At 51.3% G+C, this 20,483-nt stretch overlaps 1 protein-coding gene across 1 annotated transcript; it reads left to right on the top strand.

The window, feature by feature from the left end:
* The first annotated feature begins 763 nt into the window (after positions 1–763).
* ID3 (inhibitor of DNA binding 3) lies at positions 764–2,336 on the top strand. The gene is made up of 3 exons (XM_032759270.2): positions 764–1,140; positions 1,250–1,334; positions 1,856–2,336. The coding sequence occupies exons 1-2, from the start codon at positions 841–843 to the stop codon at positions 1,307–1,309; spliced, it is 360 nt and encodes a 119-aa protein (XP_032615161.1). The 5' UTR covers positions 764–840; the 3' UTR covers positions 1,310–1,334; positions 1,856–2,336.
* The last annotated feature ends 18,147 nt before the right edge of the window (positions 2,337–20,483 follow it).

Below are 20,483 nucleotides of genomic sequence, written 5' to 3'. Positions count from 1 at the left end.
AGAGCACAACTGTGCATATATTTGGTTCGTTATGGAGTTCATGGGGCAGAGGGTCCAGGCTCCTTTTTTCCCCACGCGAAAAGCATGGGCTCAAGCTTTCTTTTCCCCCGTTGCTCAAATAAATAGTGTTCTTTGCTCAAACCCCCTTTCCCTCCTCCTTCTGCAATCTCAGCGCCTAGCGCAAATCTGTTTTCTTCATTGTAACGTCAGCTTCACCGCAATTAATTTTTTTTCCCTCTGGTCACAAGATAATTCCTGACGCCAGTGAGTCTGGAGGTCAGGCGAACAGCAAATTGGGGAACAAGGCGGCACTAATTCCTTACAAGTTTCCCTTGAAAAATCTTTCGCTTAAAAAAAAAGGGGGGTGGGGAAGCTTCTTTGCTGTTCAGGGATTTATGACCTCGGAGGAGCTGTGGGTTCGAACCAGTGTTGGGCTAAAGGCGGACTGGCAGGGGGCAGGGAAACTCAAAGATCTGGGGCGCTGCCAGGAAAAAACAAATTCTTGAAGTTAATGGTTTTGAGTGATTTTTAAATCCTTGCTGGCAGAGAGGCCCGCCTCTCCCCAGTATCAGCGCTTCCTCATTCTTTGAATCCGCGGCTCCGCGGTCTTCGGCGTCAGACCAGCCGGAGGAAGCCTGTTTGCAATTTAAGCGGGCTGTGAACGCCCAGGGCCGGCGGGGGCGGGGCCTAGGCGGGCCGTTTTGAATAAAGGGGCGTGCCTTCCAGGCAGGCTCTATAAGTGCCCACAGCGGCGAGCCTACGCGCATTGCAGATCACTGTAGGGGGGACTTCTTTGGTTTTTCTTTCTTTTTGGGGGCACCTTTGGACTCACTCCCCAGCATGAAGGCGCTGAGCCCGGTGCGCGGCTGCTATGAGGCAGTGTGCTGCCTGTCGGAACGCAGTCTGGCCATCGCCCGGGGCCGAGGGAAGGGCCTGGCGGCTGAGGAGCCGCTGAGCTTGCTGGACGACATGAACCACTGCTACTCCCGCCTGCGGGAACTGGTACCCGGAGTCCCGAGAGGCACTCAGCTTAGCCAGGTGGAAATCCTACAGCGCGTCATCGACTACATTCTCGACCTGCAGGTGGTCCTGGCCGAGCCAGCCCCTGGGCCCCCTGACGGCCCCCACCTCCCCATCCAGGTAAGCCTCGAAGTCGGAACAGGGCTGAACACCCAGGCAAGGATGCTGCGGGACCCTCAGAGATCCCGATTGCCTTGCTTAACTCTTCCCTTTTTTCTTCTTTTCTCAGACAGCTGAGCTCTCTTCGGAACTTGTCATCTCCAACGACAAAAGGAGCTTTTGCCACTGACCCGGCCGTGTCCTGACACCTCCAGGTGAGTATCTTCTCTCTTGGAGAGGGAGGTTTAAACGGCAAGTCCTGGAGTTGGCAGGCGTTTTGAAAGATTGCCACTCCCTCGGTTTAGGGAAACTGAGGCCAGAGAGGGATAAGTGACTTGCCCATGGTTGCATCAAATGAATGGCAGAGTCAGTTTCCATGGGATGTGCATTTCAGCCTTAAATGCGCGTCGCCGCTGCCCTCCTGGCAGTGGCCGAGTGTCTGGGAAAGTAGACACGGGTCCGACTAAATACAAGTTTTTCTGTTAAATGTTGTATAGGAAGCTGTGTCTTCGGCAGCCGCCTCCCAGCTAGTGTCAATTCCAAGTGGGAGGGGTAGCGCAAGCTCCGCCTGTGGTCTTGGCGCCAACTGGGTGGGGGCAGCGTGGGGCGCGGAGTTATCAGCTGGAGGTAGAGACCAAGTTTCCTCCCTGGCGCCGGCCAGTCTGCGGACGGCCCCCGCCTCGGCGCGCTTGGCGGAAACTAACTGCTCCTTGGTCTTCTTTCCTCCCCCGCCCAGAACGCAGGTGCTGGCGCCCGTTCTGCCTGGGACCCCGGGAACCTCTCCTGCCGGAAGCCGGACGGCAGGGATGGGCCCCAACTTCGCCCTGCCCACTTGACTTCACCAAACCCCTGCCTGGAGGCTGAACCTGGTGCTCAGGAGCGAAGGACTGTGAACTTGTGGCCTGAAGAGCCAGAGCTAGCTCTGGCCACCAGCTGGGCGACGTCACCCTGCCCCCACCCCACCCCAAGTTCTAAGGTCTTTTCAGAGCGTGGAGGTGTGGAAGGAATGGCTGCTCTCCAAACTATGCCAAGGCGGCGGCAGAGCTGGTCTTCTGGTCTCCTTGGAGAAAGGTTCTGTTGCCCTGATTTATGAACTCTATAATAGAGTATATAGGTTTTGTACTTTTTGTACAGGAAGGTGACTTTCTGTAACAATGCGATGTATATTAAACTTTTTATAAAAGTTAACATTTTGCATAATAAACGATTTTTAAACACTTGTGTATATGACGACACCCGTCTCCACTAAGTACTAATGATGCTTTCTCCCACAGGACCGAATTTAGGGAGCTTTGGGAAAGTGAACTTACTCCCATGAGAGGGAAATGAAAAACTGCCCAGTTGGGATGGGGTGGAGAGAGAAAGTGTTCATGATGGGAATCTCCTGTCCATTGAGGGATGGGTGCAGAGAAAAGATCTGGGCTCTGCCCCGTGATTTCACGGATGAAGAAACCAGAGACTGATGCAAGCTCGCCCAGCAAGTTGGGGGCTCAGGCAAGTTGAGAACTGAGTTTTCATGTCCCTTGAGATCTAGCAGTAGCTTTCCTCTTTATTGTCGCTATTGACTATGCCATTCTAGCAGGGGATGTGGTAAGAGGAGAGCCTTAAGTTTGCTTCACCTGGTGCCCAGACATGGGTGGTGGTTGATAGACCAATTCCAAAAATGAATAAACTGATAGCTGGGCCTGGTTTTTCATTTCCTTCTTGCTCTCTGGGCTGGCTTCCTTGGGGGCTTCCAAAGTTGGAAAAAAGGAGAGAGGAGGTCTCTCCTGAAATAGGTAAGAAAGATTTGGATGCTGGTTGGGAAGTACTGATACTAATCCCTTCTCTAATGCTAGGTGGTTGTAGAGTCCAACCCTGAACAAGGAATGTGAGGCAGAGACTCCACAGTCCTCATTTCTGCTGGTATTTCTACACCACCTCCATTGGGAACCTATTCTGTAAGCATCCCTGTCCCTATTTCAGAAATGGGGAAAGGGAACCTCTGTGGGTACTACTTCTGAACCAGGTTTTCACAGCCCTTGAGAGGTACAGATGGGATTTGAACCGCAACTTCAGTGACTTGATTGTGGTGAACAGGAGCAGGGCTGGGGACTGGCCATTCCTTGAGGCCAGGCCTGGAAGTGGGGCAGAGAGCAAGGTCCCAACCCATGCCTTCCCCCACACCCCTGGTGGCTCCCCAGGTGGGCTTTACCAGGTGCCTGGCCTCACTAGAGATTCCTGTTTATGGTATGATCTCATCTGTGTGTTGGTCCCTGGCATGAATTACTTCAATATTTCATAACAAACAGGTCACGTCATCACCTTTAGTGCCTTAACCCTGGTGAGCTTGCTGGGGTGAACAGGGGCATGGGGGAGGAGGAGAACCTCTGGCATTGCCAACCAAACTCCCAGCCTTATCAGTGGTTCTTAACCTGTTCTGTGTCCTGGTCACTCTGATCTGAAGGAAGATATGAACACACTCTTCAAAAAATACACAGTGCAGAGCAATAGCAGACTTCAATCCTCATGTAAGGAACCCTTGCCCCAAACCAAGTACGAGGCCTGGGTTGGGTCTATTTTGGATTGTTTTTTAGGTGTGCTGTGCTGGCTTTAGAGATGGCCATACAAGGGCATAAATCCCTGCTCTGTCACCTCCTAGCTGTATAACTTCAGGCTAGGGACTTTGCCTTTTTTTTTTTTTTTTTTTTTTTTGGAGGGGGGCCCCCTTGGTCGCCTGGGCTGGGGGGCAGGGGGGCCATCTCGGTACCTTTTTTTTTTTTTTTTTTTGAGACGGAGTCTCGCTCTGTCGCCTAGGCTGGAGTGCAGTGGCGCAATCTCGGCTCACTGCAAGCTCTGCCTCCCGGGTTCACGCCATTCTCCTGCCTCAGCCTCTCCGAGTAGCTGGGACTACAGGCGCCCGCCACCACGCCCGGCTAATTTTTTTGTATTTTTAGTAGAGACGGGGTTTCACCGTGGTCTCGATCTCCTGACCTCGTGATCCGCCCGCCTCGGCCTCCCAAAGTGCTGGGATTACAAGCGTGAGCCACCGCGCCCGGCGGGACTTTGCCTTTCTTGAGCCCCAGTTTCTGCATCTGTAAAGGAAGCTGATTCTAAGGCAGCGGTTCTGTGGTGCTAAGCCCCACATTACACCATGAACTGCAGTAGAGCCAGGCATTGAGCTCAATATCTTATACCATTTTCTGCCACAGCATGTTGCCTCTTGCTTGCTCAGAAGTTTCGGTACCGTGGAAGGCTAAAAAGGACTGCGGTGGTCATCTGCCGAGTGACCTTGAGCAAGCATTCCACTTCTCTGAGCCATGCTCCTTCTGTGCCCTGCTGCCTTCCAGGACAGAAGATAATGGTGGGAAAGTTCTTTGAAACGCATCACACACCTACGAGGTATTATTAAGCTAATTCCAAGGAAATTGCCTGTCAGGACTCCCAGGACTGAGCTGTTCAGGTAGCCAGGACAAAAGATAGACCAGCATGCCAATCCATTAGTCATTAGAGAGTGAAAGCAATTTGGCCCTAGGTCAGAAAACTCCCAGAGAGAGGATAGTGTCTTCTGTCATAATCACCTATGGAAGTGCCTGCCAGGTTCCAAACTATTTTATCTTCATTTTTGTTCTAATCCTCACAAACCACCATGATGGGTATCATTCCCTGGTTTATAGAAAAAAGACTCAGGCTGAATAACTTGATCCAGGTCACACAGTAAGAAAGTGGCAGAGCAGGGTTTAGGAACCCCAGCTTCCTCTAGCTTCAAAGCTCATGTTCTTGCCTTCTCTTCAGATTGCCTCTTTTCCCTCGCCATTCCCATAGCCTGGCACATGCTTGGTCCCCAGGGAGTGCTTGTCCCAGGGAGCGCTCGTCCCAGGGAGTGCTTGTGGAATGAAAGACCTAAGACTCTCCCTCATCTGTGAAAGGGGGTGTCGGTACCTCCCTTCCATGTGTGTTGTTCGGATAAACTATAAGGCGCATAAAGTATCCACGAGGCTTCCTGAACTACAAGATTCACTGCTCAGTGTCTTGTGCAAATTGTCGCATGCGATCAGATTCAGAGCTGATGGCATCGGCTGTGAAATACAGACATTTGGGAGGTGTCTTTATTTTGTAAATAAACTAGCTCAGAACAGGCGAAGTAACTTGCTGGTGGCCACACGACTTCTAAGTAACAAAGGCCAGGATTCAAATTCATGCCTGTGACACCAGAAACGGTGCCCTTTCCATAAAGCCAGTTATAGCTCTCTACCTGTGGACGCGCCGGACAACCTTCAATTATCTGTCTTGCCGGCCTCATCACCCCTCGTGGCCACCATTCTTCCCCATGCCCCAGGCTAAACCTGAAAACCTCCTGCCGCGCTCTTTCCCGCAAGTGCTGCTTCCAAGGGCTCCCCTCTGCCCACTCCCGGACCTCCCCGGAGACAGCCGCTCCCCACCAGCGGCGCTGCGGCGCCTGGGCTAGGGCAGAGCCTCGGCCCACGTGGCCCGGAGCCCGGCAGGGCGGAGCCGAGCCGGCCCCGCCTCCGCCCCGCCCCTCCCGGCGCCCCTCGCTCCCCCCGCGGGCCCTGGGGGCCGCTCGCAGGTGTTCGCTGGCGCCCGGATGTCTGAGCTCTGGCTCCGCTCTGGCTCCGGCTCCCTCCGCAGCCTGCGGGCGGGGCTCGCAGCCCATCCGGAGCCTCGCGGCGCCCCCGCCGCTCTGCCAGCAGCGCGGCCTCCCGGTTCCCAGCCTAGCGGCCTGGGGGGGCCCCCCACCCAGCGGAGTCGCTGACCCCACTGCTCTCCTGCTGCCCCCAGCTGCGCTCGGGCCGCTGCAGCCTCGGCGCACCCCCACCCGCTTCCTGCCCCGGCCGCGAGGCCGCCCTGGATCGCACCCGGTTCCTTCCTTCCTTCGTTCTTTCAGGCAACTCGCATTCCTCGAGCGCCTGCGACGTGCCCTGCATAGGGCCTTACCGGCCTTCCGAGTGTGGCCCCAGGCCCGCTGGGCTCCTCCGAGAAGCCTCTGCCCTCTCGACTCTCCTTTCCCACCTCCGCCCCTCTGTTCCGTGAGGTGCTTCGCTCAGAGTCGAGCAATTTAATTGTTCTCTGATTAGTTCTCCTGTTAGAGGTCAGTCAGTGGCAAGGTCACGAAGTCTCTTTGTGGCTGAGATCAGGGGTCAGAGCGTGGCCGGATTTGGGGTTTCGCCACTCTGGGGCAGGCTTTAGGGATAAATGTGAGTAGTCAGGCTGTGGGGGTCCGTCTGTAGGCAGTGTCAGAGGCCAGGGTTAGTCCGTGTTTGGGTAGGGTCGGTGGGCAGTCGGGATCAGGGTAGTGAGACACCTTGAGACTGGGAAATGGGGGTTGCCTTTGACAAACCAGATTAAGGAGGGAGGAGTTCTCTGAACTCATATTCACCTCCCGCCGTGGCTGGGGGCTGACCAATGGCGCCCCCACGCCGGCCTCCGCCTTCTGAGCTATGGAGCTGTCTTTCCATCGGGGGACGCCTTCTCTCCTCACTGCCACCCTGCTTCTACTTTGTGCCCGATGCTGCAGGCAGAAGCTCTCACTGGGCCAGACTTGTCAAAGGGAGCCTGGGCTTACAGTGAGGGTGGCCAGGGTAGGGAGGTCTTAGGCTTCCTGGGGACCCCTACCCTGGAGCCACCCAGGAAAGTTGAGGTTCTTCCTTGCTGTCTGAGTCATTTGTTATAATTCTGAAGCCTGTCAGGGATGGAAGGAAGGGCCCTTAGAGGTCACAAATGTAGCCCAGAGAGGAGTAGGAACCTGCTCAGGGACACACAGCAAGTTAGTGTTCAAGTCGGGATTGGAACACCAGCCTCCCACTTTGCTATTCAGGGCTCTTTTCGTGATGCTCTCCCTACCTCGAGTAGGGGTTGTTTTTCCCCCTTTAGAGATGGGGCAGCGGAAGCCTGGAGAGGCCGAGAGACTGCCTCTTAGCTTGAGGATCTGCAAAAGTGAAGTTAGGGAAGGGTGACTTCCCAAAGCATTGTCTCTTGGCATTGCCCACCTAGCCCCCTCCCTGCCACCCTCGTTAGGAGCAAATGGAACAAGAGTGGCCAAGCGTCGAGTTGGAAGGCGGGGAGGGAGAGAACACTGTTAAGAACTGCTGGGGAAAAGCTTAGCTGGGCTCTTAGGGAAACATATGGAACGCATTACCCGGAGTTGAGGTGGTCGCTGGCCAGCTGGCAGTTGGTCCCTTTGGGGCTAAATATGTGCCTTGTGTGGCCATGAGGGTACCTAAGGCACGGCAGACTCCCCAGAATAACCTCCCCACTCACTGATCCAAGTTATTTCTGAATATTGTTTTGTTTCCTATGCCTGTGCCATTTCTTTTCTTCTTTTTTTTTTTTAACGGAGTCTTGTACTGTCGCCCAGGCTGTAGTGCAGTGGCACAATCTCAGCTCACTGCAACCTCCGCCTCCCGGGTTCACGCCATTCTCCTGCCTCAGCCTCCCGAGTAGCTGGGACTACAGGTTCCCGCCACCACGCCTGGCTTTTTTTTTTTTTTTTTTTTTTGTATTTTCAGTAGAGAAGGGATTTCGCTGTGTTAGCCAGGATAGTCTCGATCTCCTGACCTCGTGATCCGCCCGCCTTGGCCTCCCAAAGAGCTGGCATTACAGGTGTGAGCCACCGCACCCGGCCTTCTATGCCTATGCCATTTCTAGCATCAGAAAAAGAGTTTCAAGGCCGGGCACGGTGGCTCACACCTGTAATCCCAGCACTTTGGGAGGCCAAGTGGGGCACATCGCCTGAGGTCAGGGGTTCAAGACGAGCCTGGCCAACATGATGAAACCTCGTCTCTACTAAAAATACAAAAAATTAGCTGGGCATGGTGGCACGTGCCTGTAATCCCAGCTACTGGGAAGGCTGAGGCAGGAGAATCACCTGAACCCAGGAGGCGGAGGTTACAGTGAGCCGAGCGTCTGGGCAACACAGTGAGATTCCATCTCCAAAAAAAAAAGAAGGATTTCAAGACATGCCACTGTAGGTTATGCAGGGAAGAGATGAGAAATTGAGGGCCATCAGGACAGACAACCATATTGCTCCATTCCTCACCCTACACCCACCCTGACTCTCTTCATCGGGGCCAGGGGCCACTTGGTCTTACAGTGGTTCCATATCCACTGTTCATGATCCCAGCTTCCACTGAGGGTTCATCCAGGTGGGCCCCAAGGGTCCTAGATGTTAATCCCTGTCAATCACATTTTCCACTGCAGGTTCAACTCCATATACAAAGAGAGCGGCAAGAAAGTGTTTCAAAAGAGGCCATTCACTAGTGGGCAGCATTTTACAGTCTATGTGGTAACGTGGACTGGTTGGGGGGTGCTTCCATTTCACCCCCCTCAGGGCTCATAGGTGTTAGGGGACCTGCTAAAGGTCACCCTGGAGTAACTGTCAGAGCCACAGTCTCCAGGATGGCCTCCTTACTCAGCGCTTTGGATGTCTGCAGCTGTTTTGAAACTTCATGCAAACCGATGGGTGCTGCAGAATTGGCCTCTTCCAGCCGCAGCAGTAATCCTGTTACTTTCTCTCTGTGAGTCTGGGAAACATACAGACACTGGTCGAAACCTCAGCTTTGTCATTTACCAGTTGTGCTATCCCAGGTAAGTTTTTGGTTTTCTTTTTGTTTTTTTGAGACAGGGTCTCAATCTGTTACCCACGCAGGAGTGCAGTGCATGATCACTGCTCTTACTGCAGCCTTGACCTCCTGGGCTCGAGTGATCCTTCCACCTCAGCCTCCTGAGTAGCTGGGACTACAGGTGTGTGCCAGCATGCCTGGCTAATTTTTTTTTGTATGTTGCCTAGGCTGGTCTGAAACTCCTGGGCTCAAGCAATCCTCCCACATTGGCTTCCCAACGTGCTGGGATTACAGGTCTGAACCACCAAACCGGGCCACAGGTAAGTTATTTATCATCTCTGAGCTTCACGTGGTTGAATTGATGATTAAATTAGATGACATATGTAAAGCATCTGGTATTTGGTAGGCTCCAGATGACCCCCACCACAGAGTTTGCTGGGCTTGGTGTCAGATTCCTAGCCTTATTCCTTCTTCATCTTTCCAGAGTGGCAATGTGGTTGGCATAACCCGATCACAGCACCCCAGGACTCCTGTGCAACATTGCCGCTGTATATGCAGAGCCCTTTCACTCAGCCTGGCAGCATCCGATCAGCGTCGCAGCCCAGTGGATTGAGGAATAAATATAAACAGTGCAGAGACTAAAAGCAGAGCTCTGGTCCAGCACATCTACTCCCAAGCTCTGCCACCCTGGACAAGCTCCTTCCCCTCTCTGAGCCTCAGTCTCCTCCCTGTAATACTGTGAGAACCCTGTCCACAGTTGTGTGCCGATATACTGAATGTAAAGCACCTAAAAGCCTGCCAGGATGTGGCAGGCACTCAAGAAGCATTACTAGATTCATTTCACACATGGAGAAACTGAGTCCCAGAGTGGGAAAGTGACTCAGGCAAAGATTTCCCTCACAGAACTGGGGATAAAAATCCAAATCTTCAAGCTCCCAGTCAGTGCCTAATTACTACTTTCTCATTCTTGGAATTTGTAATTATTTCATGACAAGCGTGCTTTTGGCTGCTGGAGGGATGGAACTTCAGAGGTTGTGAGCCTCCCCTGGCTCAGCCTGGCCCAGAACCAGCTCACTCATGAAACTATCCTCTCTTGCAGAGAACAGGAGTTGCAGGGAGGAAGAACGTAACCCAGAGGCCAGAGAACCTGGAGGCCAGGGTTGGTGTAACTGTGTAGGTAAGAGCAGCAGCTTCGTGATCAGCCAGACCTGCATTTAAATCCTTCTCTGCCACTTCTCAGCTGTGTGACCAGCTACATGACACCACGTCTCTGAGCCTCAGGTTTTCATCTGTAAGCTTTCAATGGTACCTCTCCCATAGGGCTGTTGTAGGAATTAAATAAGACAACAGAGGTAGAGTACCTGCTCCCAACTGGCAGCCCTTATAATTTCACGAAGAGGAAGCAAAAGGGGAGCCAGCTACTTTTTTTTTTTTTTTTTTCGAGACAGCGCCTCTCTCTGTCACTCAGGCTGGAGTGTGGTAGTGTGATCTCGCCTTGCTGCAACCTCTGCCGCCCAGGTTCAAGCGATTCTTGTGCTTCAGCCTCCTGAATAGCTGGGATTACAGGTGGACACCGCCATGCCAGGCTAATTTTTGTATTTTTAGTAGAGATGGGGTTTCACCATGTTGGCCAGGCAGGTCTCAAACTCCTGACCTCAAGTGATCCACCTGCCTCGGCCTCCCAAAGTGCTGGGATTATGGGTGTGAGCCACTGTGCCTGGCCGGAGCCAGCTACTTCTTATCCTCATTCTCATGTATAAATCTTGTTGTAAACTTTTAAACAATTTTTTGTTTTATTTTTATTTTTTATATTTGAGACAGGGTCTCTCTCTGTCATCCAGGCTGGAATGCAGTGGCATGATCATGACTCACTGCAACCTCAGCCTTCCAGGCTGAAGTGATCCTCCCACCTCAGCCTCCCAAGTAGCTGGGACTACAGGTACCCATCATCACACCCGGCTAATATTTGTGTTTTTAATGGAGACAAAGTTTTGCCCTATCGCCCAGGCTAATCTCTAACTCCTGGGCTGAAGCAATCCACTTGCCTTGGCCTCCAAAGTGCTAGGATTACAGGTATGAGCCACCTCGCCCGTCCTTGTAAAGTTTTTTTTATTTTTTGAGGTGGTGTCTTGCTCTGTCGCCCAGGCTGAAGTGCAGTGGTGCGATCTCGGGTCACTGCAACCTCCACCTCCCAGGTTCAAGCAATTCTCCTGCCTCAGCCTCCCAAGTAGCTGGGATTACAGGCACCGATCACCATGATTTGCATTTTTAGTAGAGATGGGGTTTTGTATTTTTAATAGAGACAGGGTTTCTCCATGTTGGCCAGGCTGGTCTTGAACTCCTGACCTCAAGTGATCCACCCACCTTGGTCTCCCAAAGTCCTGGGATTACAGGCGTGTGAGCCACTGTGCCTAGCCCTTGTTACAAACTTTTAATTGAACAAACAATGGATAATAGAGACGTTCTAAGATTTGTCTAATGAAATGCTTTGTGTTCCCATGCTCTTCCACATACTAGCTGTGTGAACTTGGACAAGTGACTTAACTTCTCTTCTCAGTGTCTGCTAACAGTCCCTACACAGATGGTTGTTGTGAGGCTTAGTTACCATACAAAATTCTTAGATTAGTGCCTGGCACATAATAAGAACCACAGCCCCCAAATGCTAGTTGTCATTCATTATCTTAACATACCATGTGAAGCTTGTGTTCTCTTTCATTCTATAGCCATCTGTGTTTTAATATAAAATTGTGATGTCTCTCTTTCTTTTATTTTTATTTTTTGAGTAAAACGGACATTTCAGAAAGATGTACCAGATTTTTATCACATGGTTTTGTGAGACCCGGCACCCAGCCAACTTCACACGTAGTCACACACGTGCATGCGTGAGGACACATGCATGCAGACACACACACTTTGAGAAGGCCATGCTACGCCAGGCTGCTTCCCAAATGGGCTGAAACAAGTTCCCTTGCCCTGAAGATCTGCCTGTCCCCTCTCCTGCCCACTCATCACGCTCCGTGGAGTGAGGCAGGAAAGGGTGATTGGCTCACAGCAGCAGCATAGCTCTTAGCAAACCTGACTTGGGAGAAAGGCCTGGCTCCAGCTCTTAGCCCAAGTGTCAGAGCCTGGGTCCCAGCACTGGCTCGATGCCCTCCTTTGCTGTGCAACCCTGGCCATGTAACTTCACCTCTCTGAGCCCCAGCTTTGTCGTTTGTGAAAGAGAGCTAACTGTTCCTACCGCTCAGGGTTATGAGGATTTGACAGACACATGGAAAGTGCCTGGCACGTCGCTGTTGCTCCATCAATGAGAGCTCTCAAAAGTCTGGCTCGTTTTTTAGCTCAGTAAAAGCTATCTTTTATAGTCTTTAATAAAGTGGGGCTGGCCGGGTGCAGTGGCTCACGCCTGTAATCCCAGCACTTTGGGAGGCCGAGGCGGGTGGATTACGAGGTCAGGAGATCGAGACCATTCTGGCTAACATGGTGAAACCCCGTCTCCACTTAAAAAATACAAAAAATTAGCCGGGCGTGGTGGCGGGCGCCTGTAGTCCCAGCTACTTGGGAAGCTGAGGTAGGAGAATGGTGTGAACCCAGGAGGTGGAGCTTGCAGTGAGCCAAGATCGCGCCACTGCACTCCAGCCTGGGTGACAGAGTGAGACTCCATCTCGAAAAAAAAAAAATAATAAAATGGGGCTATGGTCTATGTGCCTTACATAATTAATAGACTTTATTGCTTTTTGATGTATCTGTTAATCCAATAAAGGTGTCTCCTAACACTGTTTTATTTCATATTTTACAATGTCTGGGCAAGTCAATGAAGCCCACTGAACCTCAGTTTCCTTATTTCTTTCTTTTTTTTTTTTTGAGACGGAGTCTCGCTCTGTCGCCCAAGCGGGAGTGCAGTGGCGCAATCTCGGCTCACTGCAAGCTCCGCCTCCCGGGTTTACGCCATTCTCCTGCCTCAGCCTCTCCGAGTAGCTGGGACTACAGGCGCCCGCCACCACGCCCGGCAAATTTTTTGTATTTTTAGTAGAGACGGGGTTTCACCGTGGTCTCGATCTCCTGACCTCGTGATCCGCCCGCCTCGGCCTCCCAAAGTGCTGGGATTACAAGCGGGAGCCACTGTGCCCGAGTTTCCTTATTTCTAAAATGAAAAAGAAAAAACCTTCCTCACAGAGCTGTTTGGAGAATTTAACGAGATGGTATATGCGTGTCCAGGAAGTAAGAGATCTTTTTTTTGCAGCCCCCTTTCTCTCATTAGGCTGAATTTCTCAAAGACAGAAGGGAGTTATTATTATTATTATTATTATTTATTTATTTATTTATTTTTTTTTTTAGACAGGGTCTCACTCTGTCATCCAGGCTGGAGTGCAGTGATAACCATCCCGGCTCACTGCAACCTCCACCCCCAGGGATCAGTCGATCCTCTCATGTCAGCCTCCAGAGTAGCTGGGACTACAGGGAGAGAGTTCTATTGACCTCTGTATCCCCAGCATTGAATATCTAGTAATACATTTAATGATAGCAGTGACGGTGACAACAACTTTCATTTACTGAACACTTACTGTGTTCGAGGCTCTGTGCTAAGTGCCTCTTAAGAGAAGGGCAAGTAATAGACATGTAAACGATTTGCTTTTCTCTGCTGATGATTTAAACATGAAGGAATTGTTTTACATTTCCCTTGGGGAAGTTTTATATTCCATACTGGAGACAAAGTTTATTCTTGGGCCATGTACATTGTTTTGCCAAATCAGTTGGATAAAAATTAGAGCAATCCTTAGTTTACTTATCTATAAAATGGGGCTAATGATTAACTTGACTCATGTAAAGGTGTCCCATAAATGGGACATAAATGACAATGGTTTCTGCTTACTCCTTCCTTTCCTCCCCACATACACACACCCTTCCTTGGGGAGAAGGCAGTGACTAGGAAAGATTTGTTTTGTTTGTTTGTTTGTTTGTTTTTTTGAGATGGAGTCTCGCTCTGTCACCCAGGCTGGAGTGCAGTGGCGCGATCTCAGCTCACTGCAAGCTCCGCCTCCCGGGTTCACGCCATTCTCCTGCCTCAGCCTCCCAAGTAGCTGGGACTACAGGCACCTGCCACCACGCCTGGCTAATTTTTGTGTGTGTGTGTATTTTTAGTAGAGACGAGGTTTCACCATGTTAGCCAGGATGGTCTCGATCTTCTGACCTCGTGATCCGCCCACCTCAGCCTCCCAAAGTGCTGGGATTACAGGCGTGAGCCACTGCGCCTGGCCGTGACTAGGAAAGATTTGAAACTGAGTGGCAGAGAGCTGAGTCCCTTTGCCCCTGTGGGATTCTGTTTCTCCTTGGCATAGCGTGGGAGATTTTTCTGGAATATTTTCATGATTCTGAGACTCTCGAAGGCCTATCTGAAGTCCTGCCTCCCTCAGAAAAATCTCCCTTAATTGCCACAGCACCAGAGTCTACTTACACAAATACCCGCATGCCCCTGTGATCACATGTTGCATATTCCAACTGGATTTAAGTCTTAGAAGATGGAGTTGTGTTAGTGTTTTGATTTCTGTTTTCCCAAGTTCTCTCTTTTCTTTTCTCCCCTTCCCTCCCATTCCCTTCCCTCTTTTCTTTCTGAGACAGGGTCTCAATCTGTCACCCAGGCTGGAGTGCATTGGTGCAATCATAGCTTACTGTAGCTTCAAACCCCTGGGCTCAAGAGATCCTCCCACCTCAGCCTTCTAAGTCTGAGATTGCAGGTGCACACCACCACACCCAGCTACTTTTTAAAAAAGTTTGTAGAGATTGGGAGGTCTTGCTGTGTCTTGAGCTCCTGACCTTGTGATCCTCCTGCCTCAGCCTCCTACAGTGCTTGGATTACAGGTATGAGCCACTGTGCTCGGCCAAGTACTTTTTTTTTTTTTTTTGAGACAGAGTCTTGCTCTGTCACCCAGGCTAGACTGCAGTGGCGTGATCTCAGCTCACTCCAACCTCCACCTCCCAGGTTCAAGCAATTCTCCTGCCTCAGCTTCTGGCGTAGCTGGGACTACAGGCACCCGCCACCACGCCCAGGAAATTTATTTATTTATTTTTTAAACGAAGTCTCTCCCTATTGGCTAGGCTGGAGTATAGTGGCGGGATCTCAGCTCACTGCAAGCTCTGCCTCCTGGGTTCACGCCATTCTCCTGCCTCAGCCTCCCGAGTAGCTGGGACTACAGGTGCCCGCCACCACGCCTGGCTATTTTTTTTGTATTTTTAGTAGAGACGGGGTTTCACCATGTTAGCCAGTATGGTCTCGATCTCATGACCTTGTGATCTGCCTGCCTCGGCCTCCCAAGGTGCTGAGATTACAGGTGTGAGCCACCACGCCTGGCCATGCCCGGTAATTTTTTTTTGTATTTTTAGTTAGACGGGGTTTCACCACATTGGCCAGGCTGGTCTCGAACTCTTGACCTTGTGATCTGCCCCCCTCGGTCTCCCAAAGTGCTGGGATTACAGACGTGAGCCACCGCGCCTGGCCAGGTGCTTCCTTTTCTTTGGAGGCAGGTCGGGCCTCACTGTTGCCCGAGCAGGTCTTGAATCCAGGACTCAAGGAATCCTCCCACCTCAGCCTCCTGAGTAGCTTTCATCCTTTATAAGCATTTCAAAGTCTCCAAGTCACAGATGGAGCAGCTGAGACCCAGAAATAAGAAGGGCCTTGTCTAAGGCCACAGAGTGAGTACAGAGCCAGTCCCACATCCCAGGACCCCATCAACCCACCTGAGCTTAGGAACTCTCTGAGCACCTTCTTGGCACTAGGCTTTGTGCTCATTGCTTCCTCACACCAATTTTATAAAGTGGGTGTTGTCCCACTTTTGCGATAAGGACACGGGGACTCAGGAAGGTAAAATAACTTGCCCAAGTCACACAGCTAGGAAGGGACAGAATCATGACATGACTATCTGACTCCAAAATGCATGCTTTTTAAATACCTGGAGGCCTCTGCAGTTTGGCTGTTTTGGAGCCTCAGAGTTGCTTGAGTGGCTCAGTGGACAGCCTCTCTGAGTTTCTGTAGTAGTAGTGTTGTACCCCAAAGCAAGGAGTCGGTTACCAAGGCTGATCCCTGTGCCCAACTCCCTCTGTCCCAGCAGCTGGGGTCCAGGGGTTCACAGAGCAGGCATTCATGGCCCCTGCTCTAGCAATGATCTGCATGGCATGCCGCCCCATCCCCAAAGCCCATTGTCTCCCCAGGAGACAATATGGAGAAAGGACCCAGCCTAGTGGGCTGCCTGTATCCATCTGTAACCATGGAAACCCCTTAGGGAGACAATTACAAAACCCTCCTTGCCACCTCCCGCCCTGCAGCTGTGGCTCCAGGAGCCCAGCCTCCAGCAGCAGAGGAATTAGTGATAATTGCTGCTCCCCCAGCACTGCCACCACGAAATGGGACCCAGCTGGGCCCCCCTACACGGGGATCTCCCCCACCCTCCCAGTCCCAGAATTGGTGTTGGTAAAGGGGCCTTAGATGGGTTTAAGGCCTAAGCTATATTTCTTTTGCAAGAGTCAAAATATCCTTGTAGCTCTCTACTGGTAAGATATGTCCTTGATCCCACATTTGGGCACAGAGAAAAAAGGGCTCAGCACAATTCTTAACCATTGAATGGTCAACCAGTCACCTGGGAAGGGCTTAGGTCTTCAGTGCATGACTCCCCTCTGGCGGCCAGTTGCTGCAATTGTCAGAGAGGAACAAAAATGATGACCTCGGCCGGGCGCGGTGGCTCACGCTTGTAATCCCAGCACTTTGGGAGGCCGAGGCGGGCGGATCACGAGGTCAGGAGATTGAGACCACGGTGAAACCCCATCTCTACTAAAAATACAAAAAATTAGCCGGGCGTGGTGGCGGGCGCCTGTAGTCCCAGCTACTAGGAGAGGCTGAGGCAGGAGAATGGCGTGAACCTGGGAGGCGGAGCTGGCAGTGAGCCGAGATTGCGCCACTGCACTCCAGCCTGGGCGACAGAGCGAGACTACGTGTCAAAAAAAAAAAAAAAAAAAGATGACCTCTTTTCCTGGGTATTTACTGTGGTCCAGATACACACACATATTAGATCTAATCCTTACCATCTCTCGGTGAGGGGAGTCTTCTTGTCCTACTTGCACATGCTGAAGCCAAGGTGTCCAGAGAATATCCAGAAGAAGGATGACAAAGTGGTTGAGAGGGTGAACCTGGACAGCCCTGACTCAAAACCACCTCTACTGTCACCAGCCCTGTGGTCTTGGGCAAGTTACCTAAATGCTCAGAGTCTCACTTTCTTCATCTGTAAAATGGGGGTGATGATGTTACACATCTCATGGGGGTGATATGAGGATCATATGTGTGAAAGTTTATGAGCCTTCAGAAAGGTGACCCACACATAGTAAATAAAATTCAGGGCCCTGACACGCAAAGCTGTCCTTCAGGCATAATCATTGAACTACTCTTGGTCTCAGTTCCTTCATCTGTTCTGTCGGGCTAATGGTGGCTTCCTCATAGGGCTGTTGTGATAATTAAGCAGATCTGGGCATGAATGTGCATGCTTTGCAACTATTAGCTTTTTTTTTGACAGAGTTTCCCTCTGTCATCCAGACTGGAATGCAGGGACACAGTCACAGCTCACTGCAGCCGTGACCTCCTGGGCTCAAGAGATCCTCCAGTCTCAGCCTCTTGAGGAGGTGTGACTACAGGCATATACCACTACGCCCAGCTAATTTTTAAATATTTTTGTAAAGACAGAGTCTCGCTATGTAGCCCAGGCTGGTCTTGAACTCCTTGACTCAAGCCATCCTCCCGCCTTGGCCTCCCAAAGTGCAGGGATTATAGGAGTGAGCCACTGTGCCCGACTTCTTAGCATCATTTTTGATCTGCTTGTTTGGGGAGGAATAATCACAGGAGTGGGGTAGTGTAGGGGGCAGGGGGTGGGGGAGAGCAGTGGGCGGGGAGGTGGGTTAGAAAGTGAATTATAAGCCAGGTATGGTGGCTCACTCTTGTAATCCCAGCATTTTGGGAGGCTGAGGCAGGAGGATTGCTTGAGTGTAGGAGTTCGAGACCAGCCTGGGCAACATAGCAAGACCCTATCTCTAAAAAAAGAGAAATGAAAAAGAGAGAATAGGGAGAGAGAGGCAGGGAGGGAGGGAGTGGAAAAAAGTGAGTTATGTTTCTCTCCATGAGCCTGGAGGAGGTACATGAGAATTCTGGCTCCTGTGACTACCTCTTTGGCCTCACAAGGCCCCCAACTCGCCATTTCCCCCCAAGCAGAGTTACAGAGGGACTCTGACAGTGGCCAGAGACTTTCTTGGAAAGTCTCTTGGAAAGGGATTGTGAGTGATCTTGCACCTATTCCAAAAAACCTTTCATTGGCCGGGCTGCATGGCTAACGCCTGTAATCCCAGCACTTTGGAAGGCCGAGGCAGGCGGATCACCTGAGGTCAGGAGTTCGAGACCAGCCTGGCCAACGTGGTGAAACTGTCTCTACTAAAAATACAAATTAGCCAGGCGCAGTGGCTCATGCCTGTAATCCCAGCACTTTGGGAGGCTGAGGTGGGCAGATCACCTGAAATCGAGAGTCTGAGACCAGCCTGACCAACATGGAGAAACCCCATCTCTACTAAAAATACAAAATTAGCCAGATGTGGTGGTGTGTGACTGTAATCCCAGCTACTCGGGAGGCTGCAGCAGGAGAATCCCTTGAACCTGTGGGAGGCGGAGGTTGCAGTGAGCCAAGATTGGGCCACTGCATTCCAGTCTGGGCGACAGAGCAAGACTCCATCTCAAAACAAACAAAAAAACCTTTCGTTGAGTTTAGTTCAATAAGCAATTCTTGTCCTTGTACTCTGCAGTGGGTACTATGCTGGATATTGGGGTGTGAAAATTAAAAAGACAAGGAGAAGCTTAAATCTGGGGGTGGAGTGGGGAGGAAGAACATTAAAACAACTGTAATTACAATTGCAAAACGATGATAGAGGGCCAGCATGGTGGCTCACCCCTGTAATCCCAGCGCCTTGGGAGTCCGAGGCAGATCACTTGATTCCAGGAGTTCAAGACCAGTCTGGGCAACATGGTGAAATCCCTTCTCTACAAAAACAAACAAACAGGCCGGGCACGGTGTCTCACACCTGTAATGCCAGCACTTTGGGAGGCCGAGGCGGGCAGATCACGAAGTCAGGAGATCGAGACCATCCTGGCTAACATGGAGAAACCCTGTCTCTACTAAAAATACAAAAAAATAGCCAGGCGCGGTGGCGGGTGCCTGTAGTCCCAGCTACTCGGGAGGCTGAGGCGGGAGAATGGTGTGAACCCGGGAGGCGGAGCTTGCAGTGAGCTGAGATCGCACCACCGCACTCAAGCCTGGGCGACAGAGCGAGACTGCGCCTCAAACAAACAAACATACAAACAAGAACGATGATAGATTGAGATTCCTAACAAGAGGTGGGGTGCAGGGCTCAGGGTCAGCTTCCAAAAGATGGCTGGCATAATCTGCCACCACCCCTACTGTGGCCAACACCAAAATCACCTCGATTTCAAAACTGAATGTCTTGATTATTTCAAAAGAGATCTGGGCTGGGTGTGGTGGCTCACGCCTCACAGCATGTTGGGAGGTTGAGGCAGGTGGATCACTTAAGGTCAGGAGTTCAAGACCAGCCTGGCCAACATGGTGAAACCCTGTTTCTACTAAAAAGAAAAAAAAACACAAAAATTAGCTGGGTGTGGTGGTGGATGCCTGTAGTCCCAGCTACTCAGGAGGCTGAGGCACGAGAATTGCTTGAACCAAAAAAAAAAAAAAAAAAGAACTAGCTGGGCACGGTGGCTCACGCCTGTAATCCCAGCACTTTGGGAGGCCGAGGCGGGTGGATCATTTGAGGTCAGGAGTTCGAGACCAGCCTGGCTAACATGGTGAAACCCCGTCTCTACTAAAAAATACAAAAAACAATTAGCCGGGCGTGGTGGCAGGCACCTGTAGTCCCAGCTACTCGGGAGGCTGAGGCAGGAGAACGGCGTGAACCCGGGAGGTGGAGCTTGCAGTGAGTCGAGATCGCGTCACTGCACTCCAGCCTGGGCTACAGAGTGAGACTCCGTCTCAAAAAAAAAAAAAAGTTCTGAGCCATTTTTCAATGTTAGCAATTGAGCTGGCTTCATTTTTTTTTTTTTTTTTTTTTTTTGAGACGGAGTCTTGCTCTGTCGCCCAGGCTGGAATGCAGTGGCGCAGTCTCGGCTCACTGCAAGCTCCACCTCCCGGGTTCACGCCATTCTTCTGCCTCAGCCCCCTGAGTAGCTGGGACTACAGGCACCCCCTACCACGCCCAGCTAATTTTTTGTAATTTTAGCAGAGACGGGGTTTCACCGTGTTAGCCAGGATGGTCTCGATCTCCTGACCTCGTGATCTGCCCGCCTTGGCCTCCCAAAGTGCTAGGATTACAGGCATGTGAGCTGGATTCCTAATTTGGTCCCTGGTTTCTGTTCTCTTAGCCTGAGGAGTTAAAAATGCACCCTTTTAAAATTGAGTGCTGTTTAAGATCACGTGGGGGATATGGAGGTACACGGCATTCTCAATGATTTATTTATCTGGTTTAAGAAAGAAAAGAAAGGAAGAAACTTCTGAGAGCAGAAAAGTTTTTTCTGGTGGAAGAGATGGAGAGAGACATGTCAAGCAGGGAGGACAGCACAGGCAACAGGGAGAGCTGAGAGGTCAGAGGGGGAGTTAGGAAGAGTGTGTTGGATTAGAACGTAAGGGGGCCAGGTGTGGTGGCTCACGCCTGTAATCCCAGCACTTTGAGAGGCCAAGGCGGGTGGATCATTTGAGGTCAGGAGTTCGAGACCAG

The sequence above is a fragment of the Hylobates moloch genome, unplaced genomic scaffold (genome assembly GCF_009828535.3).
Source record: "Hylobates moloch isolate HMO894 unplaced genomic scaffold, HMol_V3 SCAFFOLD_9, whole genome shotgun sequence".
In the NCBI taxonomy this organism is placed as follows: Eukaryota; Metazoa; Chordata; class Mammalia; order Primates; family Hylobatidae; genus Hylobates; species Hylobates moloch.
Note: the sequence above shows the minus strand (reverse complement) of the source record. Positions and strands in the feature narration are given on the sequence as shown.

What these genes read in the sequence shown, in the direction of transcription:
- ID3 (XM_032759270.2), top strand. Translation starts at nt 841, where the DNA reads ATGAAGGCGCTGAGCCCGGTGCGCGGCTGCTATGAGGCAGTGTGCTGC. An exon ending in GCCCCCACCTCCCCATCCAG is followed by an intron (nt 1,141 to 1,249) that starts GTAAGCCTCGAA and finishes TTCTTTTCTCAG; the next exon opens with ACAGCTGAGCTCTCTTCGGA.